Source organism: Typha angustifolia, chromosome 11 (assembly GCF_048772165.1).
Source record: "Typha angustifolia cultivar Huaian chromosome 11, ASM4877216v1, whole genome shotgun sequence".
In the NCBI taxonomy this organism is placed as follows: Eukaryota; Viridiplantae; Streptophyta; class Magnoliopsida; order Poales; family Typhaceae; genus Typha; species Typha angustifolia.
Genome location: NC_133249.1, coordinates 14,254,758 through 14,280,307, shown reverse-complemented (window position 1 = coordinate 14,280,307; position 25,550 = coordinate 14,254,758). Strand labels below are relative to the sequence as shown.

The window sequence follows — 25,550 nt, the reverse complement described above, 5'->3', positions numbered from 1 at the left end:
TATATGACTTTCTAAATTTTTTTATATATATAGCCTATATTCCATTTACAACTATTAATTTTTTTATGAATTCCTCTTTGATTTAATTAATTATTAAAATTTGAATAATTTAGATATAAATTTTTTAATTTTCTTAAATTTATCTAGTTGAAGATTTTTTATCGTTTTTCTATTAAATTATTGAGATTTAATCTGAGAAATAATTATGTAAATATCTATATTATTACTATATATTTTAAGAGATGTACATATAGATAACAACTTTAAAAGAGCAGACAAATAAATAAAAAATTTGAAGTATATATACGTTAAATGCTTTTATTGTTTGGGGTGCACAGTGCATGTAATCCAGAGTTGACCCGGAAATATAATTTAGCTAATAATTTATAAGATAATTCTGTGTTATAATTACAGACAGAGAATTATTTTTTAAAAGCTCTATGGTTTTCAGGAGAAGGATGTTTGATCTACCTATTTATGATTCATAGTTCTTCTTTTTTCTAATCCAACCAATATTAAAACAAAAATTCTCCAAGGTATTAACAAGAATAACACCATGACAATTAACATTGCTAATATATCTTAGAGATAATTATATTTAAACTCTCTAAACTATCATCTTTTTATAATAATCTCTCTAAACTTTTCTATCATTTTTTTTAACATATAAAAACCCTATGAATCTTTATTCATTCATAAATTATTACTTATAAATCTTTATATTTTGGAGGTAAAAAGATAGGCATAAAAGAAAAACAAAGTTCACGAGATTGGGAGAAAAAAAGTGTATAACTATCCTTATATTTGACTTTAGACATAGATAAACAAATAACCCCATTAGTGCTTACTTACTCAAGTTTGAGTATGTATAAAGCCCATAATAGAAACTAAGTTGGATTACGACGTTAAGTTTCCAATAGATAAATCTCAGTCAAAAGACTGAGGCTTCCTGAACAATCTTCTACCTATTTAATACACCCACGGGAGCCAACTGCATATACCATTTCTCTTTCAAGTTTAAAGGGTTTGCTTGAAAGGAAATAATGGCCTTAAAAGTGTATAAAAGTTTATCCTAAAGGTGTACATGGTAACTATATAAAGAGGCACATCTATATTTGATATATATTGACCTAAATTTCAATGCATGGAATCTACAAATATAGGAGAGGAAAGTACGAAGGCTGCTCTTGGTTGGCATAACATGGCTTCGATTGAAACGACGCTATCCGGGCCGGGAAGGATAGTCGCGAATTTCAAAGCAAAATGCAGGATAGCAGTCCAGTCCTTCCACAGGGAAGTCGGCGTCGTCTTCGTCTCCGTCTTCCTCCTGCTTCTGGTGGTCGGAATCTCCATGCAGTCGATCGACGGCTCGGCAAGTAAAACAAATCTTGTGGTTAATTAGAAATTAAAAAAAAGATTCTCTCATTTTTATTTACATCTTATAAATTGCAGTTCTTCCTCAAAAATGGCATCAAACCACCTCCACTGCAACCGATCAACTTAACATGCCCATCAAACAAAATGGTCAAATCGATATGCTCTGCAACACCATTGTTCTCACCACCATCCTCACGTTTATACCCGTCTCCTTCCTGCCCGGAATACTTCCGGCATATTTACGAGGACCTCCGCCCGTGGATCGCCACCGGAATAACGAGAGCGACGGCGAAGAAGGCGCAAAAGCTCGCCAGCTTTCGGGTGGTGGTTGTCGACGGCCGGGCGTATGTGGAGAGGTACAAAAGCTGCTTCCAAACAAGGAAGATGTTCACCCTTTGGGGGATCGTGCAGCTGCTAAACCGATACCCGGGCCGACTGCCGGACGTCGAGATGATGTTTTCGTGCGATGACAAGACGGTCGTTAAGTCGGCGGACTATCCCTCGTCGTCGCCGCCGCCGGTATTCCACTACTGCAAGGATGAGACGACGCTTGACATCTTGTTTCCGGACTGGTCCTTCTGGGGTTGGTACGTAATTAGATCTCTCTCATGGCTAACTTTGTTGATTACCGTGCATTCCTAGGTACATCTCAACATGCTTAATAAAGATTCATAAAAAAATTGTCCCTGTAATGGAAATATTTATTCATAAATTAGATCTCTCTTAAATATATCCTATAATAAATTATTTATTTATATATATTTTAGTTAAATTACTTGACTAATTATATGTATAATTTTGTGACATGTAGAGAAGTGAGATAAAATTATTCATTTTTATTCCCCTAAAAATAACCAAAATATCCTCATCTATATATACTTGACCTTTCTACTTTCTTCTCTGCAAAAATCCAATCTCGATTTCTATTAGTGAAAAATGATCAAGTCTATGAGAATTGACCCATAAGAATAGCTCTCTTTGCATTATAAGTTGTAATTATTTATCTTCTCCTATTTAGCTTTACACTATTTATTATTAGGACATTTTAATATTTTCATCTTAAAACACACTTTAGTAATTAAATACAACTTTTTATGTAAATTTGTTTAATATAATTACTATAGTTTTACCCACATTTTATAACCAAATGATAAAACATGAATCAAGTTACAAAGATACCTAATGATAAATCTCCTTGAAAATCTTATTTTATAACCAAATGATAAAATGGACGCCATAATGTTTATTACATTAAAGGAGATAAGTCTACATTAATGGCTGCTTATTAGGGTGGAGGTCAATGTAAAGCCATGGGAGCTTTCACTGAAGGAGTTGAAGGAGGGGAATGAGAGAATAAAATGGAGGGATAGAGAGCCTTATGCCTACTGGAAAGGAAACCCTCTCGTTGCCCGAATTCGGAAGGCACTCTTCAAGTGCAACCTCAACAACAATGGCTCGGATTGGAATGCTCGCCTATTTAAGCAAGTATATAAATATATATACATACGTCTTTCTTATTAATTTTAACATAATATTTCCTATATATCTTGATAGAATACTCTCGATCTTATATTGTTATGCAGGATTGGGAAGCTGAGACTCGGAATGGGTTCAGGGAATCAAACCTGGCTGACCAATGTGTGTATAGGTAATTGATAATGATAATATTTCGATAGTAATATTGTTTGATAGTAATGATATAATCTTTTGATGGTAGATATAAGATATACGTCGAAGGGATATCTTGGTCTGTGAGCCAAAAGTATATCCTTGCATGCAACTCACCTACGTTGCTGGTGACGACTCCATTCCAAGAATTCTGGGCCAGAGGGTTGATGCCTGGACGCCATTACTGGCCGATAAATCGAGATCATATCTGCAAGTCCATCAACTTTGCTGTAGATTGGGGGAATGCTCACCAGGAAGAGGTAAATGGATTAGTAATCCTACGTACTTTAGATTTCATAATCGAAATGGGATTATGTACTTGTTTGAAAGTAGCATAAAATGACATAGTTATGGATAGTAAATGGATCACAAACTTGGTGATTATTTCTAGGAAGTTTTATTAAAAACATAACTTGTGTTTTGATTTTATTATCACTAAGACCTTTTTATTTATTTGTTATCTTTGAAAAAAATTAATATACTAAAATAATGTTGTTTCAAAGATAAGGTTAGCAGCTAGGCAAGTTTACTTACGCAAAGGTAACTCATATATATATATTAACTGTTCATTAAGTGAGCTACAAAAGTAAATTGAATCATATGATAGGATTGACAAGATTATAGTTGCATAAAGGGCTTCACTATTTAGTGCCATTTTAATTACACAGGCACAAGAAATTGGGAGGAAGGGAAGCAGCTTCCTTCAAAAAGAAGTGAGCATGAACTATGTGTATGATTACATGCTGCATCTGCTTAAAGAGTATGCCAAGCTCTTGAAATACAAGCCTACCATACCAGAAAAAGCAACTGAGCTATGCTTGGAATCCATGGCTTGCCAAGCCAATAGCTTGAGGAAGTCATTCATGGTGGATTCCATGGTGAGGTTTGTATCGGATTCAGAGCCATGCGCGATGCCTCCGCCATTCGATCGGAAAGAGCTCGAAGAGATTTCTCAACAAAAAGATAAGTTCATGAAGCAAGTGGAGTTATGGGAGCAAGGAGGTTAAAATGTGGGTGATTTTTTATTGTTTTTTAACAGGTTCATACAGAAATTAGTTGTTCAATCATGTAACTATTTGAATCTAGACAAAGACATCGAGGGGGCAATTGTGAGGTGAAGTACGAACATGGAATGCAATAAGGAGTCCAACATTAACATCACAAAAGATGCCATACATTTTTTATAATTTGAAAGGCTATTTTGGCTTATCGTTTTACAACTACTCTTTGGTTTGAAGAAATTACTTTAAATTTGTCTGATAATGAATTGATATAAGAGCTTAAGTTATTATGTAATAATATATCTTGTATTTTTTATACAATCTCTCTTGTGCAGTCCCTTATGTATGACAAATAGATAAATGATAGATAATAAGATGTGTGTTCGAATTCTTTTACATTGAAGCTAGATCAAAAAAACCCAATTTTCATAAGCTCGACCTGAAACTGCTGCATTTGGCTGCCCAGTTCATCATGCCTAACTTCAGCTCAGCTATGTTCGAATTCAATTTGAAGCTCATGAATATTTGCTTGCCGAGATAATCCACCCGAATGCTCATGGGCTAGTGGACGGTAACGGGCTCAAAAATTTCAACCAGACAGTCTTATGGACAGTAGGATGAACAAAGGCCCACCTTGAATTCTGTTTAACATCTCTCAAAATGTTGTTCATATATAACTGTGCAAATCTAACACACATTTACTCATCAAAGGATTCGAAAATTCACCTCTCTCTCTCTCTCTCAAAAGAAAGCTATATAATAATGATTTCCTTATCCTTACCTTGTGTCTGAAATTGTGCTACCTTGTCACATGTTCTTGTTGGTAGGAACTTTCTTTGTTTTTCTTTCTTCTTTTCAGATAATTAATTCCTTTAGATGGCCAAGAATGGCAAAACCATCACATTTAGATGGCATTATGAAAATAGATTTGTGTTTGGGATCTTCAAAATGAGTTGATTCTTGAATATGCCTATGAAGGTTTCGATCTTCTTGAATGGTTTAGACCAATTTACAAGGAATGTGCATTTCATGGCTGAAAAAACGAAACCCATTTGACTGTTTCTGCTAACCAAAGAGAATGGGATAGGAGAAGAAAAAATTAGCGAGAGAAATATTTCTTTCTTATTTGGATAGAATTTTCAGTAAGAGAATAGGGAGGAAGAGAAGAGAAAACTAACCTTCTTTCTCTCATATAACCAAAAACAGAGATGGAAAACTTAGTTTTCTCTTCCTCTCTTTCCTATTCTCACTATCAAAACATAGTGTTGGAGAAAATTTCAAGGACTTAACCTTCTAGGAGACCGAAGTTATATTTTTCCTTTTTCTTTTTTCTAACTTGCAGCAATGAGCCAATGATTCGACTACCCACAAACTATTATTTGCAGAAAAGACGCCGATCGACGACTTGCAGCTACAATTATTGGGCAACTATCAATACGTTAATTATAAAGATGTATATATACCCAATTGCACAGAGTGATCCAGGTTGATGTGTGTGGTTTGCCAGAAATCCTTCGTAGATGCCCACTTAATTATTCGCACCAATGTTTGCTGGTGAACGATCTGACGTGGAGATGCACCAATATGGCAATACTTAAGCATGCACGTACGCCAAAAAATTACGTATGCATGTGGTTGATCGGACGTGCGACAAACAATGATCGGAGCACCGCGTCTTCCCCTGGCCTTGGCGTCACAATTAAGTAGGATATTATAATTTTCTTCGTGTGTCCACTTGCCCATCATTGAGTTGCGCTGACCGCCGGAGTGGTTCGATAATCGGATTCGAAGTTGTTGACCACCTGCCAACTTTGCCGTCTACGCTCTCATCTTTTGTTCTACTCTTGAGTTGTGAGGAAGAAGGAGATCTAGCAGCTGAGGAGGACTTCAACAATGGAGGTGGTATCGACGGTCGGTGGATGGATCGGGTCGACCATCGTTAGTAACGTGGTCGATTCCCTCGTATCCTACGTTAAAGATCAAAAGAAGCAGCTTGGCCTTGAGGCGGAGCTGAGTAGGCTGAAGAAGACACTTCCCAAGATCCAAGCTTTGCTGGATGCTGTCGATAGAGGTCAAATCAAGGATGAGAAGCGAGCACTGGAGAAATGGCTGTGGCAGTTCAGAGATGCGGTTGATGAGGCAGAGGACTTCATGGACGAGATGGACTACCACCGAGTGGAAGAAGAAATCCATGGCGAGCAAAGCACGGTGAGTCCTGCTGCCTCTCGCTTCGAACGATTCAAAATTAAGATTAAGATTGCCAAGACGGTGTTTAAGCGTGACGTGCATCAGGATCCCACTTTAGAAAGGCTAAAGAATATAGTTAAGAGATTAGATGATGTTGCAGCTGAGGTCGGGGTTTTCTTCCAGCTGATCAAAATCTTAAAGCAGTCGCCTGATGTAACGAGTAGCCGTGAGACAAGTTCACTCTTAACTGTTGAAACTCGAGTGTTTGGGCGAGATAAGGAGAAAGAGGAGGTTATAAACAAGCTGCTAAATTTCAATCCTGCATCAAAGCAGAACTACTCTATCCTACCTATAGTTGGGGTTGGAGGGATTGGGAAGACTACTCTTGCTCAATTTGTATACAACGATAAGATAATAGATGACCACTTTGATAAGAAGGTGTGGGTCTATGTCTCTAATAATTTTGATGTGCTCTCACTTACCAAGAAGATTTATGCTCGGGTGTTTGATGTTAATCAACCCACTTATAATTTTGATTATCTTCAACGAGAGCTCTCAAAATTTTTGGAGTCAAAAAATATTCTTCTTGTGCTGGATGATGTATGGAATGATGATGACAGAGAAAGTTGGGTTAAATTACTAACACCTTTCAGTTCAGTAAAGAGTGGAAGCATGATCTTATTAACAACTCGGATGGAAAAGGTTGCAAAGATGTTGAGGGGTGCCACAGAACCTATATTTTTAAAGGGTTTGAGTGAAGAAGATTACTGGGAGTTCTTCAAGGATTGTGCATTTCGTGATGAGGATCCCAAGCATCACAACAAGCTGCAAGACATTGGAAGGAAACTTTCAGGAAAGCTAAAAAGGTCCCCTTTAGCTGCAAAGACTGTGGGAGGGATATTAAGCACCAATTTAGATGATGGGCACTGGGAAAATATCTTACATAGTGAAATATGGGAACTCAAACAAGGTGAGAATGACATCATGCCAGCTCTGAGATTAAGTTATCAGTATTTGCCTTCACACCTGAAGCCCTGCTTTAGATTTTCTGGTATATTTCCTCAAGATTATGAGTTTGATAAGGAGAAACTTGTCTACATGTGGATGGCTCTAGGTCTGCTTCAGGAACCTATAAATGGAAATAGACGACCAGAGGATATAGGGGATGAGTACTTAAAGGATCTAGTGAGGAGATCATTTTTTGATTATAAATCCTTTGGCGGATACTATGTCATGCACGATCTACTCCATGAGCTTGCAGTATTTGTTTCCCGTGGTGAATGTCTTAGAATTGAAGAGAGATCTGAGCCCATACCTATACCTACAAGTGTTCGTCACTTATCCATCAATACCTCTTTTGCTATACCACCTATACCTGAGATCACCAAACTCAAGAACTTGCGCACCCTTCTCCTCCTAAAACTAACTGATTGTGATGCTCCTGAGATGCTCAAAGGCCTTACAAGCCTGCGGATATTGGAATCATCTAGTGTTGAAATCACTGAGGACTGTATTAGTAGCCTAAAACTCCTTCGCTACCTAAGTATTTGTCCTGTTCCTGAATCAGTTAATAAGCTTTACCACCTCCAATTCTTATACTGTACCCAATATTTTGATCCTGCCAATGAATTAGGCCCACCAGATTGCATCAACAACCTCATCAACCTTAGGTGCCTAAGTACACCCAAATCTCGGAGAGGCATCTTTTCTACTGGCATAGGGAGACTGTCCTCACTTCAGATGTTGGAGAAGTTCAATGTCGAGGAGAATGGGGATAATCTTTTTGAGTTGAAAAACTTGAGAGAGCTTCGTGAACTAGGCATTGATGATCTCCAAAAAGCAAGAGAGGGTCAAGTGGTCTCTGAAGCCAAGTTGAATGACAAAGAGCACCTCCAAATATGGACGCTGCGCTGGTCAGATAAACACCGCAGCAATGGAAGCCCCGAGGTTGACGAGCAGGTACTTGACGCCCTTCAACCACATTCCAATCTCAAGGAGTTGACATTAGAAAACTATATGGGCCGCCGGAGTCCACGTTGGATGACTCCTCTGTCTCTGTCGAAGTTAGAATTTATCAGTCTTTGCAGGTGCAAAGGATGGGAAGACCTGTCACCCCTTGAGCAGCTACCCTACCTCAAGTCCCTGCAGCTAATTTCCATGGATTCGGTGAAGCGGGTCGGCAGTAGCTCACCCGAAGTTGGCGTTTTCCCGTCACTGCAAGTCCTACATATAGAAGTCATGCCGGCACTGGAAGAGTTCGCCGGAGGAGCCGGCACGACCCAATGGCTTCCATGTCTGGAAAGACTTCAGATTTCTTATTGCCCCAGGCCGAGAGTGTTCTCCAATCTGCCTTGCGGCTTAAAAGACGTGCATATAGACAGTGTCGGTTGGGCTGCTCTACCGGAATTGCTGTGGCAGGGCGACAACAACAGCCTAAGAATGTCATCAACATCGTCTCTTTCTTCACTAAAAATCATGCGTTGCGAAGAACTCGTGTCCCTAGCTGAGGGCCTATTACTGCATCCGCAGCTTTTTCCATCTCTGAAGAAGTTGTCCATCTCTTACTGTGAGAAGCTGACGCATTTACCCATCGGAGGATTCGAGAGATTCACCTCTCTCAAGGACCTACGGCTAATGGGCTGTCCGAAGCTGTGGAGGGGGTCAACGGCAGGAAAGTTCCTCCCGCCGTCACTGCAATTCCTCTCTGTTTACAATTGCGATGTCCTGGATCCGTTGCCCAATGCTCCGGAAGACCTCAACTTTCTTCATAACGTGGTGTTACGATGCTGCGCAATCAAATCACTCCCCTCGGAAGAAGTGCTCGCAGGATGGAAATCTGTGAAAGGATTGTCGATTAATGACTGCTCGGAGATAGAATCACTGGGAGGTTTACAAGCCCTTTCATCCCTCAAGTCGTTGGCGATCAGCGGATGCTCCAAGTTAGTTTCTGAGGGGCAAATGGAACTAGCATCTACTTCCTTCTCCTCCTCCTCCTCCTCATCATCATCTTCCTTAATATTGGACTTCCTTCACATCGACGATCCCGCCCTGCTACGCACTATGCCCTTGAAAAGCATATCCGCCCGAGAAGTTCAAGTTGACTTTTGTGATGAAGCCCGATCCTCATCACTAGAAGAATGGGTGTGGAGGAATCACACCTCGCTGCAAAAGCTGATCATAATGAAACTATCCTCTCCACAGTTCCCGCTTAGTGTACACCTGCAAAGCCTCTCTTCTCTCGAATTTCTACATATAACATGGTGCAATAACCTCCGCTCGCTGCCAGAACTTCCATCGTCCCTAAAAAGCTTCTGGGTGGCGATCTGTCCTCTAGAGTTGGAGGAGAGTTGTCTACGAGAATCAGGTCTGGAGTGGCCCAAGATTCAGCACATTCCTAAGGTGAAAATAGGATGTTACAGTAAGGAGGATTTAGCGAGCATTTCTCCAGCAGAGCATCGAAGCCGAAGACGGGTACGAGTTCCTTTCCAACACTTAGTCGCTGCTTAGAATTCTATCTTCTTCTTCTTCTTTTTTAAATGTTTCATCCAATAGCTGTCATTTCATGATTTTGAATAGGAGCTGGAGATCCAAAAAAGAAAACGGAGCTAGAGGAAGATTCTTCTGCAGAGGAACAGTAGATCCTTTAGGGTGTTCTCTTGATCAAAGAAAGTTCGAAACTATGGTTATTGTTTTGATTTCTTGTTCTTTCTCTTGCTTTTAGCTTGTTCTTCTGTCCATTGATTTGACTGTGAAATCCATTTGGTTGATATTGTGGCCTGTGCTTGTGATAGCTCTAAGAAGGATCAGTAACTCCTTTCCAACACTTATATCATCCCTTGCATAATTATATCTTCTGATAGTAGATCATAGATGTGAGAGGAGTGATTATTGATTAAGAAGTGCTATCAGGGAAACAGATGATGGACTGTTGCTGTATTATTAATTTTGTGATAGGGCCGTTTGATTTCCAATGCTTCATCATGCAGCATTTATAGTGTTTTAATGAGAAACTCATTCAAATAAAAGTCTAGTGTTTTTTTTTTCTCCTCTTCTCATTAAAAATTAAGAGAATATATTTACTCTTAATCTTTTTTATTAATTAATCCCTCTCACGGGCATGTGCTATGGCCTATGGTTGTATCATTCATTAGAATATATATATATATCATGTCGTCACTTATTGCTCAAATTAAAAAATAATGATTCCTTCTAAAGATCGCCCCTTATTGTTGACAAAGTCAACGAGCACATCTATTTCTAATCCACCTGTCCTCTCTCACATGGTTTTGTCTGCGCTAACTTAAATAAAATAAAATAAAAATTACCTTCTCGACGACGTGACGTGGTCTTTGATATTAAATAAGAATTAAACCGTGGAAGTAGTATACTTCTATATTTTCCAGGAAAGTTCTTAAGTTCATATATAACGTGTAACATTGCTCCAACTTTGCCTTCTAATTAATAGGAGGATATTAACAAATCTTATTTATAAATACGTATAAAGAATTCTCAGAAGCAAATGAGGGATTGCATTAATGGTATTTAATTTAGCGAGTTTAGCAACAACTCCAATACTTACTGGTAGTTGAAACCCCAATTAAGAGTCAGGACAGTGGAAGATTCACCGGCTAATTTATTAAGTTAATTAATTAAGACATCAAATTTCTTATGTGCAATGACTTGCTGCCATGTTACCATTAGTCCATTGATATACAAGATCAAAATATTAACAATTTAACAGATGGGATACTTGAATAGTTCTTACAAATGGTAGGTAGTCCTTGACGATCATGCATGGAGAAAGCAAAATAGATAGTCAATTTGCAAAGAGGGCAGGTTGAGAGAGACTGCTGATAGAAAACGGAACCCAAGACAAGGCGAAAAAGAAGTACTGTCAACTAATAATATTTCCTATAGTTGGACTTAGTTTTGGGGGAACAAAAGAGAGACTTTCTTAATTAGATGAGATAATCTGAAGGAGATGAAGCAAGGCTACACCGGAGAGAGGAGCTTCTTCTTCTAATCAGCCGATAAAGATGAGCAATTGGTCTGGAATAAGTGCGCTATTCGGGTCGGAGGAGGGAATAGGCGCGACTATTAAAGCGAAGATAAAGAGTACGGTCGCGGCGGTCAGGTCATCTCCTAGAGGAGTCGGCGTCGTCTTCGTCGCCCTCGTACTCCTCGTCGCCGTCATCTCCACCCAATGGATCGATGGCGAGGTGAGAGCTTTCTCTCTCTCTCTCTCTCTCTCTCTCTCTCTCTCTCTCTGAATCTAGTGGTCTTGTGGTTGGTTTCTTGATCTTTTTAAGCTTTATTTTGCAAGTATATCTCTGTGAAATATGGTTGTATTTGCAAAATTGCCGGTACGTAGTGGGATTAATGTTTGCTAATTAATAGAATTATTCAGAATTGTCGATGCGGTACTCTAATTCGATAAGATCGGGTTTTGGGATCTACTCTAGAAAACTTGATTGGCCCAATTTTGCAAGCGCTGGAATAGTATAATTCTTGCAAATATGCTCCCTAATGTATATTACGACTACCGTTTGCATTGCAGATATCACCATGAGCTTACTTTGCAAAATAAATGAACAGTATATGCTTAATTTGGAGATAAAAGCATAATGCAGGGATCTTTCTTTTTTATTTATAGATCATAAATTAAATCCATGATCTTTATTATGGACTGATAGAATTTGATCATTGGACTACAATGACGACCATAATGAAGGATATATATATGCAATCTAGCCGTGTTACAAAGTTTTTTTTTAATCTTTTGCAATCATAATTTTGATTCATCCTCCACTCTGCAATGCATGCAGCTCTTCCTCTCAGATAGCGCCATTGACGTCTCCACCAGAGACCAATCTCAATCTCAATCTCACATCAAACACTCCCCTCCCAGACCTCCTCCAACTCCTATCAACTTCACCTGCCCATCAAACACATCCATCAAACCAACCTGCAGCAAAAGAATAACACCAACCTCACCCCCTTCTCCCTCCTCCTCTTCCTGCCCGGAGTACTTCCGGTACATCTACGAGGATCTCCGGCCGTGGAACGCCACCGGGATCACGGAGGCGATGGTGGAGAGCGCGCGCCGGTTCGCCACCTTCCGGCTGGTGGTCGTCGACGGCCGCGCCTATGTGGAGAAGTACACCGGGGCTTTCCAGACGAGGGACGTGTTCAGCCTCTGGGGGATCGCGCAGCTGCTCAACCGATACCCCGGCCGGGTGCCGGACGTCGACCTCATGTTCAGCTGCGGCGACTTCCCCATCGTCTACCCCCGGGACTACCAAGACTCGCCTCCGCCGCCGATCTTCCACTACAACAAGGATCATGTCACCCTTGACATCTTGTTTCCGGACTGGTCCTTCTGGGGTTGGTAATTAGATTCCTCACACTATCTACCGCTACTATTACTTCTATATATCATGCATTAATTGTCCTAGGTATTGTAGGACATGGTGTTCTTTCTTGTTCTTCTTATTATACACTAAAATTTTTGCCATTAGGGTGGAGGTCAACATAAGGTCATGGGAAAATGTAACAGAGGAGATAAAGAAGGGGAGTGAGAGAGTAAACTGGAAGGATAGGGAGCCTTATGCTTATTGGAAAGGAAACCCAAAAGTTGCCCGAATTCGTGAGGAACTCCTCAAGTGCAATGCCACCAATACTTCGGATTGGAATGCTCGCCTATATGACCAAGTATGTTATTAATTACATTTTCTCATAGCTTAATCTTATTAATTCTATTATCGTGCAAGTTTATAATTAATTTAGTACCCATCCTTTGCATTGCAGAATTGGCTACATGCAGTCATTAGCGGCTTCAAGGGAACAAACCTGGCAGACCAATGTGTGCATAGGTAAATTCTCTTTGGGAATTTTAGGAATTTATTAAAAGAACACTAATTTAACGATATATTTTTAGTCAATGTATTAGTGAATTAAGTTACGTTAATTTGACTATATTTTGATTTTTTTTTTTGTCTTGGGATTTCTCTTACTAACTAAATTCTCGTGCATTTATTTGTGACTTAATGTGTAAGTATGTTTTTGATGGCAGATACAAGATATACGTGGAGGGGTGTTCGTGGTCGGTGAGCCAGAAATACATCCTGGCATGTGACTCGCCCGTGCTTCTAATAACGACTCCATTCTTGGAGTTCTGGTCCAGAGGATTGATGCCGGGACAGCATTACTGGCCAATTCCACGCCAAGACATGTGCGACCCAATCAAGTTTGCTGTAGACTGGGGTAACTCACATCCTAAAGAGGTAAGTTTAGTCACTCAAATTACTTTTTTTTTTCTTTTTTTTCTTTTTGATAGATTATTAGGCCATAAACTAATCATAGACAAAAGAAAAAAAGGCTAATCCGCCTTAGGAATTCGGCACAATAAGTTAATATTAACTCACACTATTTTCTATTTTTAATAGGTTTTGAATTTGTAAACTAATCATAGACTTGACAAAAAAGCTAGTCCTTCTCGAAAGTAAGCCATCATAGGTCTAAACCATATGTAGCGCTCCAATAGAAAATCTATTAAATAGCAATTATAACGGTTATGAGAGAATTAAACACATGATATTTATCATGTTATATGTTAGTAGGATTTGCGCAACCTTAGTATACTTAAAGTTGCATCATAAGTATTTGTTGATGAACACCAAAACTTATCCCATGTATCATATATGTCACCGGATCGAATAATTTTATACAAAATTTGCATTTAACACCCTACCATTTTAATATTAATAAATACCTCACGTAATGGTGTTCTATAAGAAGAAGAAAATGAGACATTAGGTACTTTCATATACAATAGATTGAGTTTGATTGAACATTTATTATATTATGGATAGATGATCTGAGAATTAACCTGACTCATAGTGAGTTCTTTAAATGTTTTGTAAAATATAAGATGTGATTTACAAAATCTTCCTGGTTCTCGAACTGATAGATAAATCCAAATCCTTGAATTCTAGCCAATAGGTGACCCTTTATGTAGCAAAATCTTGACATCTTCTATTAAATCTTTGGATGCTAAACAGGCACAAGAAATTGGGAGGAAGGGCAGCAGCTTCATTCAAGAAGAAGTGAGCATGGACTATGTGTATCAGTACATGCTGCAACTACTCACAGAGTATGCCAAGCTCTTGAGATACAAACCTGTCATACCAAAGAACGCAACTGAGCTGTGCTCGGAGTCCATGGCTTGTCAGGCCGGCAGGAACGAGAAGGCATTCATGTTAGATTCAATGGTGAGATTTGTCGCAGATTCTGAACCATGCACGATGCCTCCTCCCTTTGATCGTAAAGAGCTCGAACAGATTGCTCGCGAAAAAGATAAGTTCGTGAAGCAAGTGGAGATGTGGGAGCATGGGCAAAGAGATTAAGACTGACGAGAAAAAATTGTTAAAACTTTGTCTCGAAAAGAAAGAAAGAAAAGTTTCAAAACTTTACACTTAATACCGAAAAGAGTTGGAACATTTCTGTATTTGATTCTAGCTATTAGATGATATAAGTTTTTAGGTGGCATTTTGTTGCAATAAGAATATAGAAGCTATTAGAATTAGTTTTGTTGTTTTGTAATAGCTTCACAAAGGCAATTTGAAGAATATAATTGAAGTGCCATTTGGAAAGGATCGCATTGTTACTTTTCTTTATCATTTTGAAACTCTTCTTTCCATGTAGAACAAGGATTAAAAATTCACTTTGAATGAAAATAGAGATTGGATGTGCCAAAGCAAAGTAATATTTTAACAACCTCATAAATTTATATATTTTGACAAACTTCAATTAGATGGATTCACCTCAGAAAGTGAGAGATCATTGCAGGTGGAGTCAATGACTCACTTGCAGTATAAAGAGTTATTATAAGCATTGGCTTGGAAGTGAAGTAAATGGTAAAATGAAGTAAGACTGTTTCTGAACTTGGAATCTACTCTGACCTGATTGACTTGCTATACAAGCTAAGAATGAAACACACATCAGAAAGGGGTGGTGTTTTTCAGAACTTAGATTACTGCCAAAAGTAAGTTAATTGATTCCTTCAAGTGAGATAGGGGGATGATGTGAGATTAGTTAACTCACCATTCTCTTTTAGATTAAACCGCTAAATAATGGTAGGTTTTTATATTTCATATTCTAGTGCTCTTCAAAATATAGTAGACATACATATATATGAGACTCGAAACCAAGGCATCTTATTAGATAACGATGATTTTTATATTTTATATTTTAATTAGATTAAGACCAAGGATTTTGATGCGTCTCTATCTCTAAAACTGGCATTTTGGGTTGGTCTTATGATTTAGAAGTTAGGTTACTGCCAAAGTTAGGTCACTTGATTACTTCATTACTTCAAGTGAGATAAGAAGGTGATGAGAGATTTTTGATCCATCTCTGTCTCTTGTCTCTGTCTCTTGTCTCTGTCCCCATTTCTTTCTTAGAGGTTGTTCCATTAGTGCTAATTGTAATTAATTAATTAATTAATTAATTCATCAGTGAAAGGAACAAGCTATCTAACTTCCTTTCTTTCTTTCTTTTTCTCAATACAAAGTAGAAGGTGATGATGGTATAATGGGGGACCATCCCTTACAAAGAAGCTTAGGAAGATAGCCCCTTCAGGGGGGCAGCATCAAGAACAAGAAGGAAGCACATGGAAGTGTGAAGTAATTTCAATAGATAAAGGGGAGGAGGGCCCTTGGCTTTTTTATGCATGCCTTTCATCATAGAAGCTGGAAAGTGAGATATTGCTGGTGTACTATCACCTTTTGTCAAGGACAATTATGTCACATTCTTTTTATTTTAGAACAAACATTTAGCCCCCCAAAAAAAAGGATTTTTCCTCTTAATTGGGTGAAAAACAATGTAAATAACTCTCTTTTTTTTCATCAATAAATGTAAGATTATAGACCAACAAATACATATACATTATTGTATAGCCGAGCCGAATCAACACATTGAATTTTTAAATAGTTATTTAAAATTGAAGTTGATCCTGTAATCTTCTTAACCGTATAAGAGTAAGAGAGGTACTAACTATTTAAAAAAGTTTGGATGGTACCTGTGAGGTATCTTTATTAATATATTATTATACACTCAGATTTAAAAGGATTTTTATTCGTATAGCAATCAATATTGGAGTACAAAAGCAACATAAGAGCTCTGGGGAGTATGCTCACATCTCACATGCACCCACTCTCACCATTATTAAGCATTCCAAAAAGGAGGAGGAATTCCCCACTACAAGGCAATGCCACAAATACTAGTACTTGGGAGAGGAAAAATAGTTAGCTTGTAATGCTTTACTGGTAAATGGCAATGAGACCCCATTCGGTGGTGTTAGGTTGGTAGTCTTGCAAATTAAGAAATTTTAATGCAATCACCCACCAATTCATTTCAATTTATGTGTACCTAAGACATGGTCTCGCAGGACATCTTTCATTAAGGACTTCAAATCCACTTTGAGTTATTTGATTGATTGAAATAGCCCAACCACTAGTGTAAGTAAGTAATTGGAGTTCATCTTTTCAACTAAGAGAGGGTCAATTACTCTGCTTCTTTTTTGTAGGAGATTTGGATCTATTATCTAACCCATTTATCCAGGATGGCTGGTCTCCTAAAAAAAATTAAATTATTGATAAACAAATTTAATTAATTTTGTAAGAAGGACATGATGTTATAGATTAATGGGGTTACAAAATGCTTCGTTACTATCAAAGATAAAAAAAATTAAAAACCTATCCCAAATACACACAAAATTATTAGTTATTCATCATTTGAATATCATCCATAAACAAAAGAAGATACTATATATATATATATGACTAAGAAGCTAGAGATTTATTTCAATGAGCGCATGTCAGCATATCAATCACATGCATCAAATATTCTCAATCGTGGTTGAAAATAAATATAAATTAGATTGAGCACGATCTAGACTATCTAATGCTTGTGATCGATATTTTAATATGCATACGAGGTGCATCTTAGAGCCTCGTTTGCTTCGAGTTTAGAATTCTCCCATGAACTAATTCAGAGACCACTCAACTGGTTCAATAATCAAACATTATTAAATCTTTTTTATATCTAATTAAGTTTATTTTTAAAAAAATTAAGACTAACTAATCAAGTTCAGGACATAGTCTCAAATCAAACAAGGCCTATATGACTGAGTTAAGTTTAACTATCTATTGTTTGTTAAATTTGGCTCTTTTCTCTGTGTTGTCTAATTACCCAATCGATTAAAATTTGTTCTTTATATGCCAATTTTAAAACTAAAAACACATTTGCATAACTAATTCCGAACTCTTCCTATTTGTTCACTAGCTAATGCTTTCATGTAACTAAAATAAGGTATAATAGGGTTTACGTGCAATAATTGGTTTTAAGTTCATATTTTTTTTAAAAAAATCTGGATTTTTCTCAAGAATACATTCTTTATTATGGTAAAATTCTTTAAATATCTTAGACTTAACAAATGTTAATATTCATATAAGCTATAAATATAACATTTTACTCCTATGCTTGGGAAGAAATTACTTTAAAATGAACCCTTTTCTTAATAAATAATCCTCTTGAACATTTGATTAAGCTGGGAATGTTAAATTTTTCAATCTACTATTATTAATTTAAAAATACCCTATTCGTTATAGTACATAAACACTGCATCAATTTAGTATATCCCTTTCTAGCCAACCATATATATATATATATATATATATATATATATAATATGTCTTCAATTTTTACAAAATTATTTTATTATACTAGAAGTTGTATTCTAGTTGAGCAGACTTTATAAATAGTTTTCAATGAAAGCAATTTACTTAGAAAAATTCACATAATTATTTACTGGGCAAAAACTATAATAATTAATAAATAGTTTTGAAAATAGGGGAGGAGTTTTTGACCAAACTAGACTCTATTTTAATTTTATTTATCAAAATAGTTTATATTTCACTGTAGCTCTAAATAAAATACCACACTATTAAGCGTTTTATTCGGCACAAAGTAAAACGCTCGTCTGATTAACATTTTTATTGAAAAAAAATGCTGAATATATTCAATAATTTACTCGAAAAAATGACACACATAAAATACTGAAAAGTTAAATATTTTATTATTAAAAATACTAAACGAGAGATATGAACATAAAATGCGAGAGTATTTTAAAAAATATTAATTTATTAGTATTTTATTTGGGAGTTACAGTGCTAGAGACACATTGTAGTATTAAGTAGGGAGTTAATTTGTTTAGATAAATAAAATATAAAAGATGGTAACTACTAAGTTTGGTCAAAGAAAAAAGAAAAGAAGAACTCGGAGGACGGTGGGTACCAATTTTGGAAAAGAACCGTCGTAGTACAAAGTACATAGGATTTAAATATATTTAATTCAAAAGAAAAAGGAAAATAGAAGGAGAAGACGGTGCTCCACCGTTCCTTCCGTCCTCTTCCATTTACTATATCTTATATATGAGACTCGGAGAGACTATGAGAGTGTGAGAATAAATATTAAAGCATTCCTCACTCTCGTTCCAGCATTTATATAAATTTAAAGCCAGACCTCTCGCTTTGGTCTTCCTCTCTCTACCACTCCACACTCCTTGCCCACCAACTCCAACTCAAACTCCATCACCCATGTGGTTCCTCGTCTCCCCGTCAAGCTTTCCTCTCTTGGGTCTCCCCGTCTCATCCACTTCCTTGATCTCTTCTTAGTTTTTTTTTTCTTTCTTCCTTTGGTTATGGATATAAAGAGATTACTTGGGTTTCCACTGCTTCTTCTCCTTGCCGTGCCTTCTCATTCCTTTTTAACTGATGAGGGTACGTTGTTCCTCTTGTGGATGCTCAACTCTTGTTGAAGCTTTTGTATGTGGGTCAATTGTTTGCTTGCTTCTTTTTTTCGGGTTCTTGAAGTCGGTTTGTGATTTGGGTTGCTTGGATTTTAGCAGTTTCGGCGCTCGTCGCAGTCAAGCTAGCTATTTTTGAAGACCCTCTCTCAATTCTGTCTGATTGGAGTACCCGAAATGCGAATCATCCTTGCAGCTGGTATGGTGTGATCTGCTCTGCTTCTCGGGATCGGGTGATATCTTTGTAAGAAATGCTCCTTAGTCCCAGCCGCCTGGATAATTTTGATAGATTTGATTGCTACTTTTAGCTGCGCGTTTTTATTTTTTATTTTTATATGTTATGCTCACACGCATATAGAGTATGATTGTAATCTAAAATTTGGAAGTCGGATTTGGATTGTGTAGAAATCTTTCTAGCTCTTCGTTGAAAGGATTTCTTGCGCCAGAAATTGGACAGCTGAGTTCCTTGCGAGAGCTGTATGTATATTTGATGCTATGTTCTAATGAATGCTTGAGATTTGTGAGTATGGCTGACACATGGTTGTGCCGCAGTTATTTGGATAAAAATTTGCTTCTTGGGACGATCCCTAAACAAATTGGTCTGCTGAAGAATCTTACTATTTTGGATTTGAGCGTGAATCGGCTTACAGGTCCTATTCCTTCTGAGCTTGGCGAATTAAGCAGCATAACCAAAATGTAGGAAGTGGATGTTTCTAGAGTTACTTACTTGCTGCTTTCTTTGGGTTGGGTGCTTATTTGGTTTTCTAAGTTCATCTCATTCCACTTTTCTTTTTTCCAATAGAAATCTTCGCTTCAATGGGTTGACTGGTAATATACCATCTGAGGTGGGTAAGCTTGGGAACCTCATCGAGCTACGGTTGGACAGGAACAAACTTAATGGGCCAATCCCAGGCAGCAGCAATGCAAGTTTTGCTCCTATCACAAGTGGCACGTAAGTGATTTTATCTATATATCTTTTTGAGATAAAAGATATCTTGTTTAGCTCTTGCTAGAGCCATGATATTCTTAATCGTAAAAACATTGATCTAATTTCCTGCCTCCAAAAGAGCAGGTATAGCTGTTTTTCTTAACACTGAGAGGCAATAGTAGATGTGAGAGGCCTGAGGTACTCTTCCTCGTGACATTTAGTGGTTCCAAGAGCTCAACCTGAAATTGTGATTATACATGTGTCTCCTTTTCTTCTTACAACGATGATGTTTTTTTTAAAAGAATAGCAGGGGTAACTGTCTCAAGTATCAACTCTTGGATATCATTTTTGCTGTTGTTTTGTTGCATTAAAGTGAATTTGATCTTTAATTTTGGTCAGTGAATTTGATCTTTGTTTGACATTGACATAGGTCTGCATCACAAAATAGTGGCGTGGGCTTTTGCCAGTTGCCTCCGTTGAGAGTAGGAGATTTCTCCTATAATTTTTTAGTTGGGAAAATACCAGCTTGCCTAAAATATCTTCCAAGGTAAATGACTTGCATAACAGGTGCATCTTATATATATCATAAAGTTCATTAGCTTCCTTCATTCTATTTACAGGTCAAGCTTCCAAGGGAACTGCTTTAAAGATGAATATTCTGTCTTGCAGCGTTCTTCTGAACTTTGTAATGGTACCTTCAAAACTTTTATCACATTACATGAACACTGCACCCCTTGCATCACTACTAGTCATCCTTGAAAGAGATCCTTTTGAGTTTTATTAGTTATTACCTTATTCATCTTTAATTTTGCATCTAGATATTGCATTGTAACTGATTTTATCTGTTACTTTCATTTCCTTTAGTGTGGTGTGAAACAATCTCTAATGACATCTCTTATTGCATTGTGATTTAGGTGGTTCTGCAGGGACCCGGCAAGTAGGCAAGGGGACAGATACACCACCTAATGAATGGCATAAAAACCAAAATCTACATCAACCAGAATGGCTTCTAATTCTAGAAATCACTACAGGAGTTGTTGTTCTTGTTTTTATAATCACTGCTGCTGCTACCACTGCCAAAAGTTGCAAAATGGAGCCCATTGCTAAAATCCCTTGGAAGAGAAATATGAATGGGCACGATCAGAGAGAAATATCTACTGGTAGTTCTAAGATTATCTTTTTTGCTATATTTATTTATCAAATTTAATGGCCTCATGGCATTAATAATAACGAACCCTGTAAATTTGTGCTGCCAACAGATGGTGACAAGCTTAAAAATATGGTACGGCTAAGTAGGAAAGAACTTGAAGTAGCTTGTGAAGATTTTAGCAACATAATTGGGTCATCTCCTGATAGTATAGTCTATAAAGGAACTATGAAAGATGGCCCTGAAATTGCTGTCATATCACTATGCATTCCACGGGACCTGTGGACGAGCTACCTCGAGTTCTTCTTTCAGACCAAAGTAATTTGTTTATCATGATGATTTTAGTCGAAAGGCATTCTATAGAAAGTATATGAGACTGTGTGCTTGCAGGTGGCTGATATGGCGAGGTTAAATCATGAAAATGTAGCCAAGTTGCTTGGTTATTGCAAAGAAAAGGAGACATTCACAAGGATGTTGATCTTTGAATATGCATCTAATGGAACTTTGTATGAGCACCTTCATTGTAAGTCAAAGTTTTCAGTCTGATATTTCCTTATTATGATTGGATACTGTCACACAGGTTTGAATCTCAGATACTATTAATTTTTTATTTTTAGATGGTGAGGGATCCCAGTTATCCTGGCTCAGACGCATGAAAATAGCTATAGGTATTGCTCGAGGGCTGAGGTACTTACATACAGAGTTGCAACCCCCATTCACAATAGCTGAACTGAATTCAAATGCAGTATATATTGCTGAAGATTTCACTCCAAAGGTATTATCTTATAAAATTTAGAATCTGCCATTTTCATTCTTCAAGTAAGTTTCACCAATGATTGCTATAACAGTAGGAGTGCTAGTTTCCTGAATCAGCATTCTCACTGTGGTGCGAATATATGTTCCTATTGGTCCTAATTATAGCTTCATAAGTATGGATGACTACATACCCCGTCAATAGATTGACTTGCTGATTGCCTTCCGCTGGAAAGTGCTGACTTTTCTGCCTAACATCTTGTGTTGGCAATGCTGCCCTCTGTTTCTACATATGTTGTTGAACAACAACAACAACAATGGGAACAACTTCTTAAGCTACTTAGTGATGTCAAAATTCTTCAAAGTCCACAGTATAGTCTGTAATCCTATGGTGGAGGCATGACTGTTAATTGTTTAATTCATTTCTACTTGTGCAACTATATGTATGTTAAAATTTAAAATGTCTCTTATTCTTTGTAGATAATTAACTATTAATATATGTACTCCTCTTGAATCTTCTAAACACATTGTATATTCTGGCAAGCAATCAAAAGGTTTTATCATATCTATTTATAGTCCCACTAAAGCAAAACCAAATATTGAAATTTATTATGACAAGTTATAATTATAGTTGTACATGGTGTTGTCCTATATCTCCTAAAGTTTCTCTTTTTCCACTAGCACCACATTTATCCTTATTCTCCCCACCCATATTACAAATATCTTTGGTTCTATGTTGAAATCTTAATTTCAGAAGAGATGCATGTACATCGTACTTGATTCTCTTCTTTACATTGTCATCTAGTGTCTGAGCACACTGTATACAAGCCATGTGCTGTTCTTGCCCCAAGCGAGTTTTTAATTCTTGTCCTTATGAGGTTTGATCTTTCTTGCGTACTCACAGTTTTTCTATTTGAGAGAAACTAATTAATTCTTCCTTTGCAGTTGGTTGATTTCGAAAGCTGGAAGATGATATTATCAAAACCTGCAAAGACCTCTGGTTACATTGCAAATGGAGGTTCTTTCCATAGTTACATGGATTCTTTACAGCATAATCATTCAGATATCCACAGGAACACGTTTTCGTTTGGAGTGATTTTACTGGAAATAATCAGCGGAAGGCCTCCATATTGCAAAGATAGAGGGAATCTGGTCGAATGGGTAAGCAATCATCTCCTTCTGCATTTGAATCATACATCTCTCAGGAAAGAAAGGATGCATCTGGTTAACTAATTGGCTGAAACTAACATAATGGACAAAAGTAGATCCATGCCAGAACGACTTATTTCTGCACATCGTAATATTGTAGGATTTTAATTAACCCAGTAGCTTTTGTTAGTATTGCGAACATCAATCTTTCTGTAACAAGATCTCTACTTAACAGTGCAGAAATGGTACTCTCATTAATTTAATTCTGTAACTAAAATTCTTGGAGATTCTGGGACACTGTATTGACTTCAAATTTTCTTTAAAATGCATTGGTGAATGATCTATTTCTTGGACCATCTTCCTTCTACCTGTTGCAGGCTATGGAATATCTTCAGCATCCGGATGGGATGAGCAAGCTAGTGGACCCTGAACTCGAAAATGTCAAAGAGGACGACCTAGCTGTTATATGCCACGCCGCGAGCCTCTGCCTCGAGCCTGACCATTCCAAGAGGCCATCGATGCAAATCATTGCCGCTGTTCTAGAGGATGGAATCGATTTGTCAACAGCTGCCCTTCTTAAGGGGTCGCCGTTGGCCTGGGCAGAAGAGCTAGCCCTTTCGTCGTAATTGTTTCCGACACTGTAAATTCACCAGATATACCTACAAATAACTAGTTTGACTTTCTTGAACTCTTTTTTTTTTGGTTTCCCTTCCCTTTTAATCATCTTGTTGGCTGTACAAAAGTTGCTTGCACAGAACTTGTGGAGGTGCAGACATCGCATAACTAAGGGATTGTGTGGCATGTTCATATTAATGTCATTTCTTCTGCGTTCCAATATAATTGGGCTTTGGACACTCAAATAGCTTACGCAGGTTGTTTGAACGAATTGGTGTTTCAAAGTATTTAGTAGAGTTTCTTGTATTCATAATGCGAATTGGTAATTGGATTCAGATTATCCTCTGGATTTGAGTCCCAGTTTATGTGTCATTATGATAGACATTACATAGTTGACATATATTTTAAAATAAAAGAATTTTTATATCTTGCTTTTTATGAAATTATAGTCTATACTTTATATATTTATTATTTATAAGTTGAGCACTATAATTTAGTAAAATATGTGCAAAAAATATTCTGTGTTAGATTTGAACTAATATTGTGAGTTTTATTAAATAAAAATAATTTGTTTTTAAAATAATTAAAATACTCTTAGTATGATTTGATTAAGAATATTTTTATAATTTTATTAGTATGGTTAATTTAATTCAGAGGTTTAGTTAAATTTACAAATAGATTTAATAGCGAGTGATTTTTATACATATCTATACGGGCTGAGATGTGGCCCAAAGATGAACCGTGAGATGTGTGGCTTATTCCCGGAGACAGGAACCCACCTATTTTACCCATGCCGCTTCGCATTGGAGATGTGGGTTAGTTTGACGAGGGAACTTGAGGATGATCAGTGGCAAGACTTCATGGTGGGATCGCAGTGGCTTACTCAAAGGTGGAGTGTAGACCAGACAAGGGATACAAGGATAAAGACGAGAATTGCGGCTATTAGCTCGGAGATCTGGAAGGAGAGGAATGCGAGGGTATTCCAAGACAATCGTTCAGGAGCTCAGGCAATTGCTCGCAAGGTTGCTGCTTTGGCAGAAGAATACATGCAGGAGGCAGAGATTGTAAGAAGATCAGTGAATCTCCAATTACATGTGTGGTGGGAACGGCCTTTGAGAGGCTGGGTCAAGGTCAATATAGACGGATCATTCAAGGTAGGTGAATGCCGGGAGGTGTCGGAGCCATCGTCAGAGATTGCGAGGGCAGACTCCTCCATGCGATAGTGGACCCAACAAGGGGGGACTCTGTGAGCTATTGTGAGATGTGGGCTTTGTTGCTAGGGTTGGAAGCAACCCATGGAAGATGGGAGCAGGTGATAGTGGAATCAGACGCCCTAACCCTGAATAAAGTTATTGGAGGGGATGGCAGCTGTCCTTGGAGACTGAGGGGGATAACCCATAGGTGTGTGTCAATGTTGTCTGGTTTTCACAAGGTTTTATTTAAGCATACTTACCGGGAGGGTAACATGGCAGCGCTGATTAGCTAACCAATGTAAGTAGAAGGTTGACTGTGGGAAACCAGTGGGATGGGTCAAATAGCCCACCCTTTGTATTAGTAAAAATTATAGAGTCGGATAGGCAGGGGAATGATTGGCCCCGTGATCTAACCATTAGCTAAGTTTTTCATCGCTTTTAATCAATATATATATATATAATATAAAAATTACAATTTTATTAGAATATAGTGTGTTATATGCAAAAAAATTTAAAAATAATGAGATTATATATATTTATGTCTGGCAATCAAACATGGCCAACCTTGTCCAATCTGTCAATTTTCCATGTACCAAGTAACGAGAAATGGAGTCGATCACGTGCCGCATCCCTGAGCCAAAGCATGGTCCACCGAAACACCGCACTC

General features: G+C 37.5%; 5 protein-coding genes across 5 annotated transcripts; all 5 read left to right on the top strand.

The window, feature by feature from the left end:
- Nucleotides 1-1,144: 1,144 nt before the first annotated feature.
- LOC140770641 (uncharacterized) lies at nucleotides 1,145-4,052 on the top strand. Its single transcript, XM_073111894.1, has 6 exons — nucleotides 1,145-1,372; nucleotides 1,453-1,964; nucleotides 2,667-2,862; nucleotides 2,961-3,025; nucleotides 3,095-3,305; nucleotides 3,714-4,052. The coding sequence occupies exons 1-6, from the start codon at nucleotides 1,145-1,147 to the stop codon at nucleotides 4,050-4,052; spliced, it is 1,551 nt and encodes a 516-aa protein (XP_072967995.1).
- A 1,887-nt stretch (nucleotides 4,053-5,939) lies between these two features.
- Nucleotides 5,940-8,353, top strand: LOC140770640 (putative disease resistance protein RGA3). Its single transcript, XM_073111892.1, has 2 exons — nucleotides 5,940-8,192; nucleotides 8,321-8,353. The coding sequence occupies exons 1-2, from the start codon at nucleotides 5,940-5,942 to the stop codon at nucleotides 8,351-8,353; spliced, it is 2,286 nt and encodes a 761-aa protein (XP_072967993.1).
- Nucleotides 8,327-10,275, top strand: LOC140770989 (putative disease resistance RPP13-like protein 1). Its single transcript, XM_073112335.1, has 2 exons — nucleotides 8,327-9,704; nucleotides 9,810-10,275. Exons 1-2 carry the CDS (start codon nucleotides 8,391-8,393, stop codon nucleotides 9,840-9,842), a joined length of 1,347 nt encoding a protein of 448 aa, XP_072968436.1. The 5' UTR covers nucleotides 8,327-8,390; the 3' UTR covers nucleotides 9,843-10,275.
- A 779-nt stretch (nucleotides 10,276-11,054) lies between these two features.
- On the top strand, nucleotides 11,055-14,884 carry LOC140771370 (uncharacterized). The gene is made up of 6 exons (XM_073112883.1): nucleotides 11,055-11,452; nucleotides 12,059-12,621; nucleotides 12,752-12,944; nucleotides 13,041-13,105; nucleotides 13,306-13,516; nucleotides 14,294-14,884. Exons 1-6 carry the CDS (start codon nucleotides 11,270-11,272, stop codon nucleotides 14,636-14,638), a joined length of 1,560 nt encoding a protein of 519 aa, XP_072968984.1. The 5' UTR covers nucleotides 11,055-11,269; the 3' UTR covers nucleotides 14,639-14,884.
- A 3,858-nt stretch (nucleotides 14,885-18,742) lies between these two features.
- Nucleotides 18,743-23,985, top strand: LOC140771444 (probable LRR receptor-like serine/threonine-protein kinase At1g63430). The gene is made up of 13 exons (XM_073113007.1): nucleotides 18,743-19,072; nucleotides 19,201-19,342; nucleotides 19,504-19,575; nucleotides 19,651-19,794; nucleotides 19,901-20,050; nucleotides 20,457-20,573; nucleotides 20,647-20,717; nucleotides 20,941-21,186; nucleotides 21,286-21,491; nucleotides 21,564-21,696; nucleotides 21,791-21,948; nucleotides 22,872-23,087; nucleotides 23,453-23,985. Exons 1-13 carry the CDS (start codon nucleotides 18,994-18,996, stop codon nucleotides 23,699-23,701), a joined length of 1,983 nt encoding a protein of 660 aa, XP_072969108.1. The 5' UTR covers nucleotides 18,743-18,993; the 3' UTR covers nucleotides 23,702-23,985.
- Nucleotides 23,986-25,550: the final 1,565 nt, after the last annotated feature.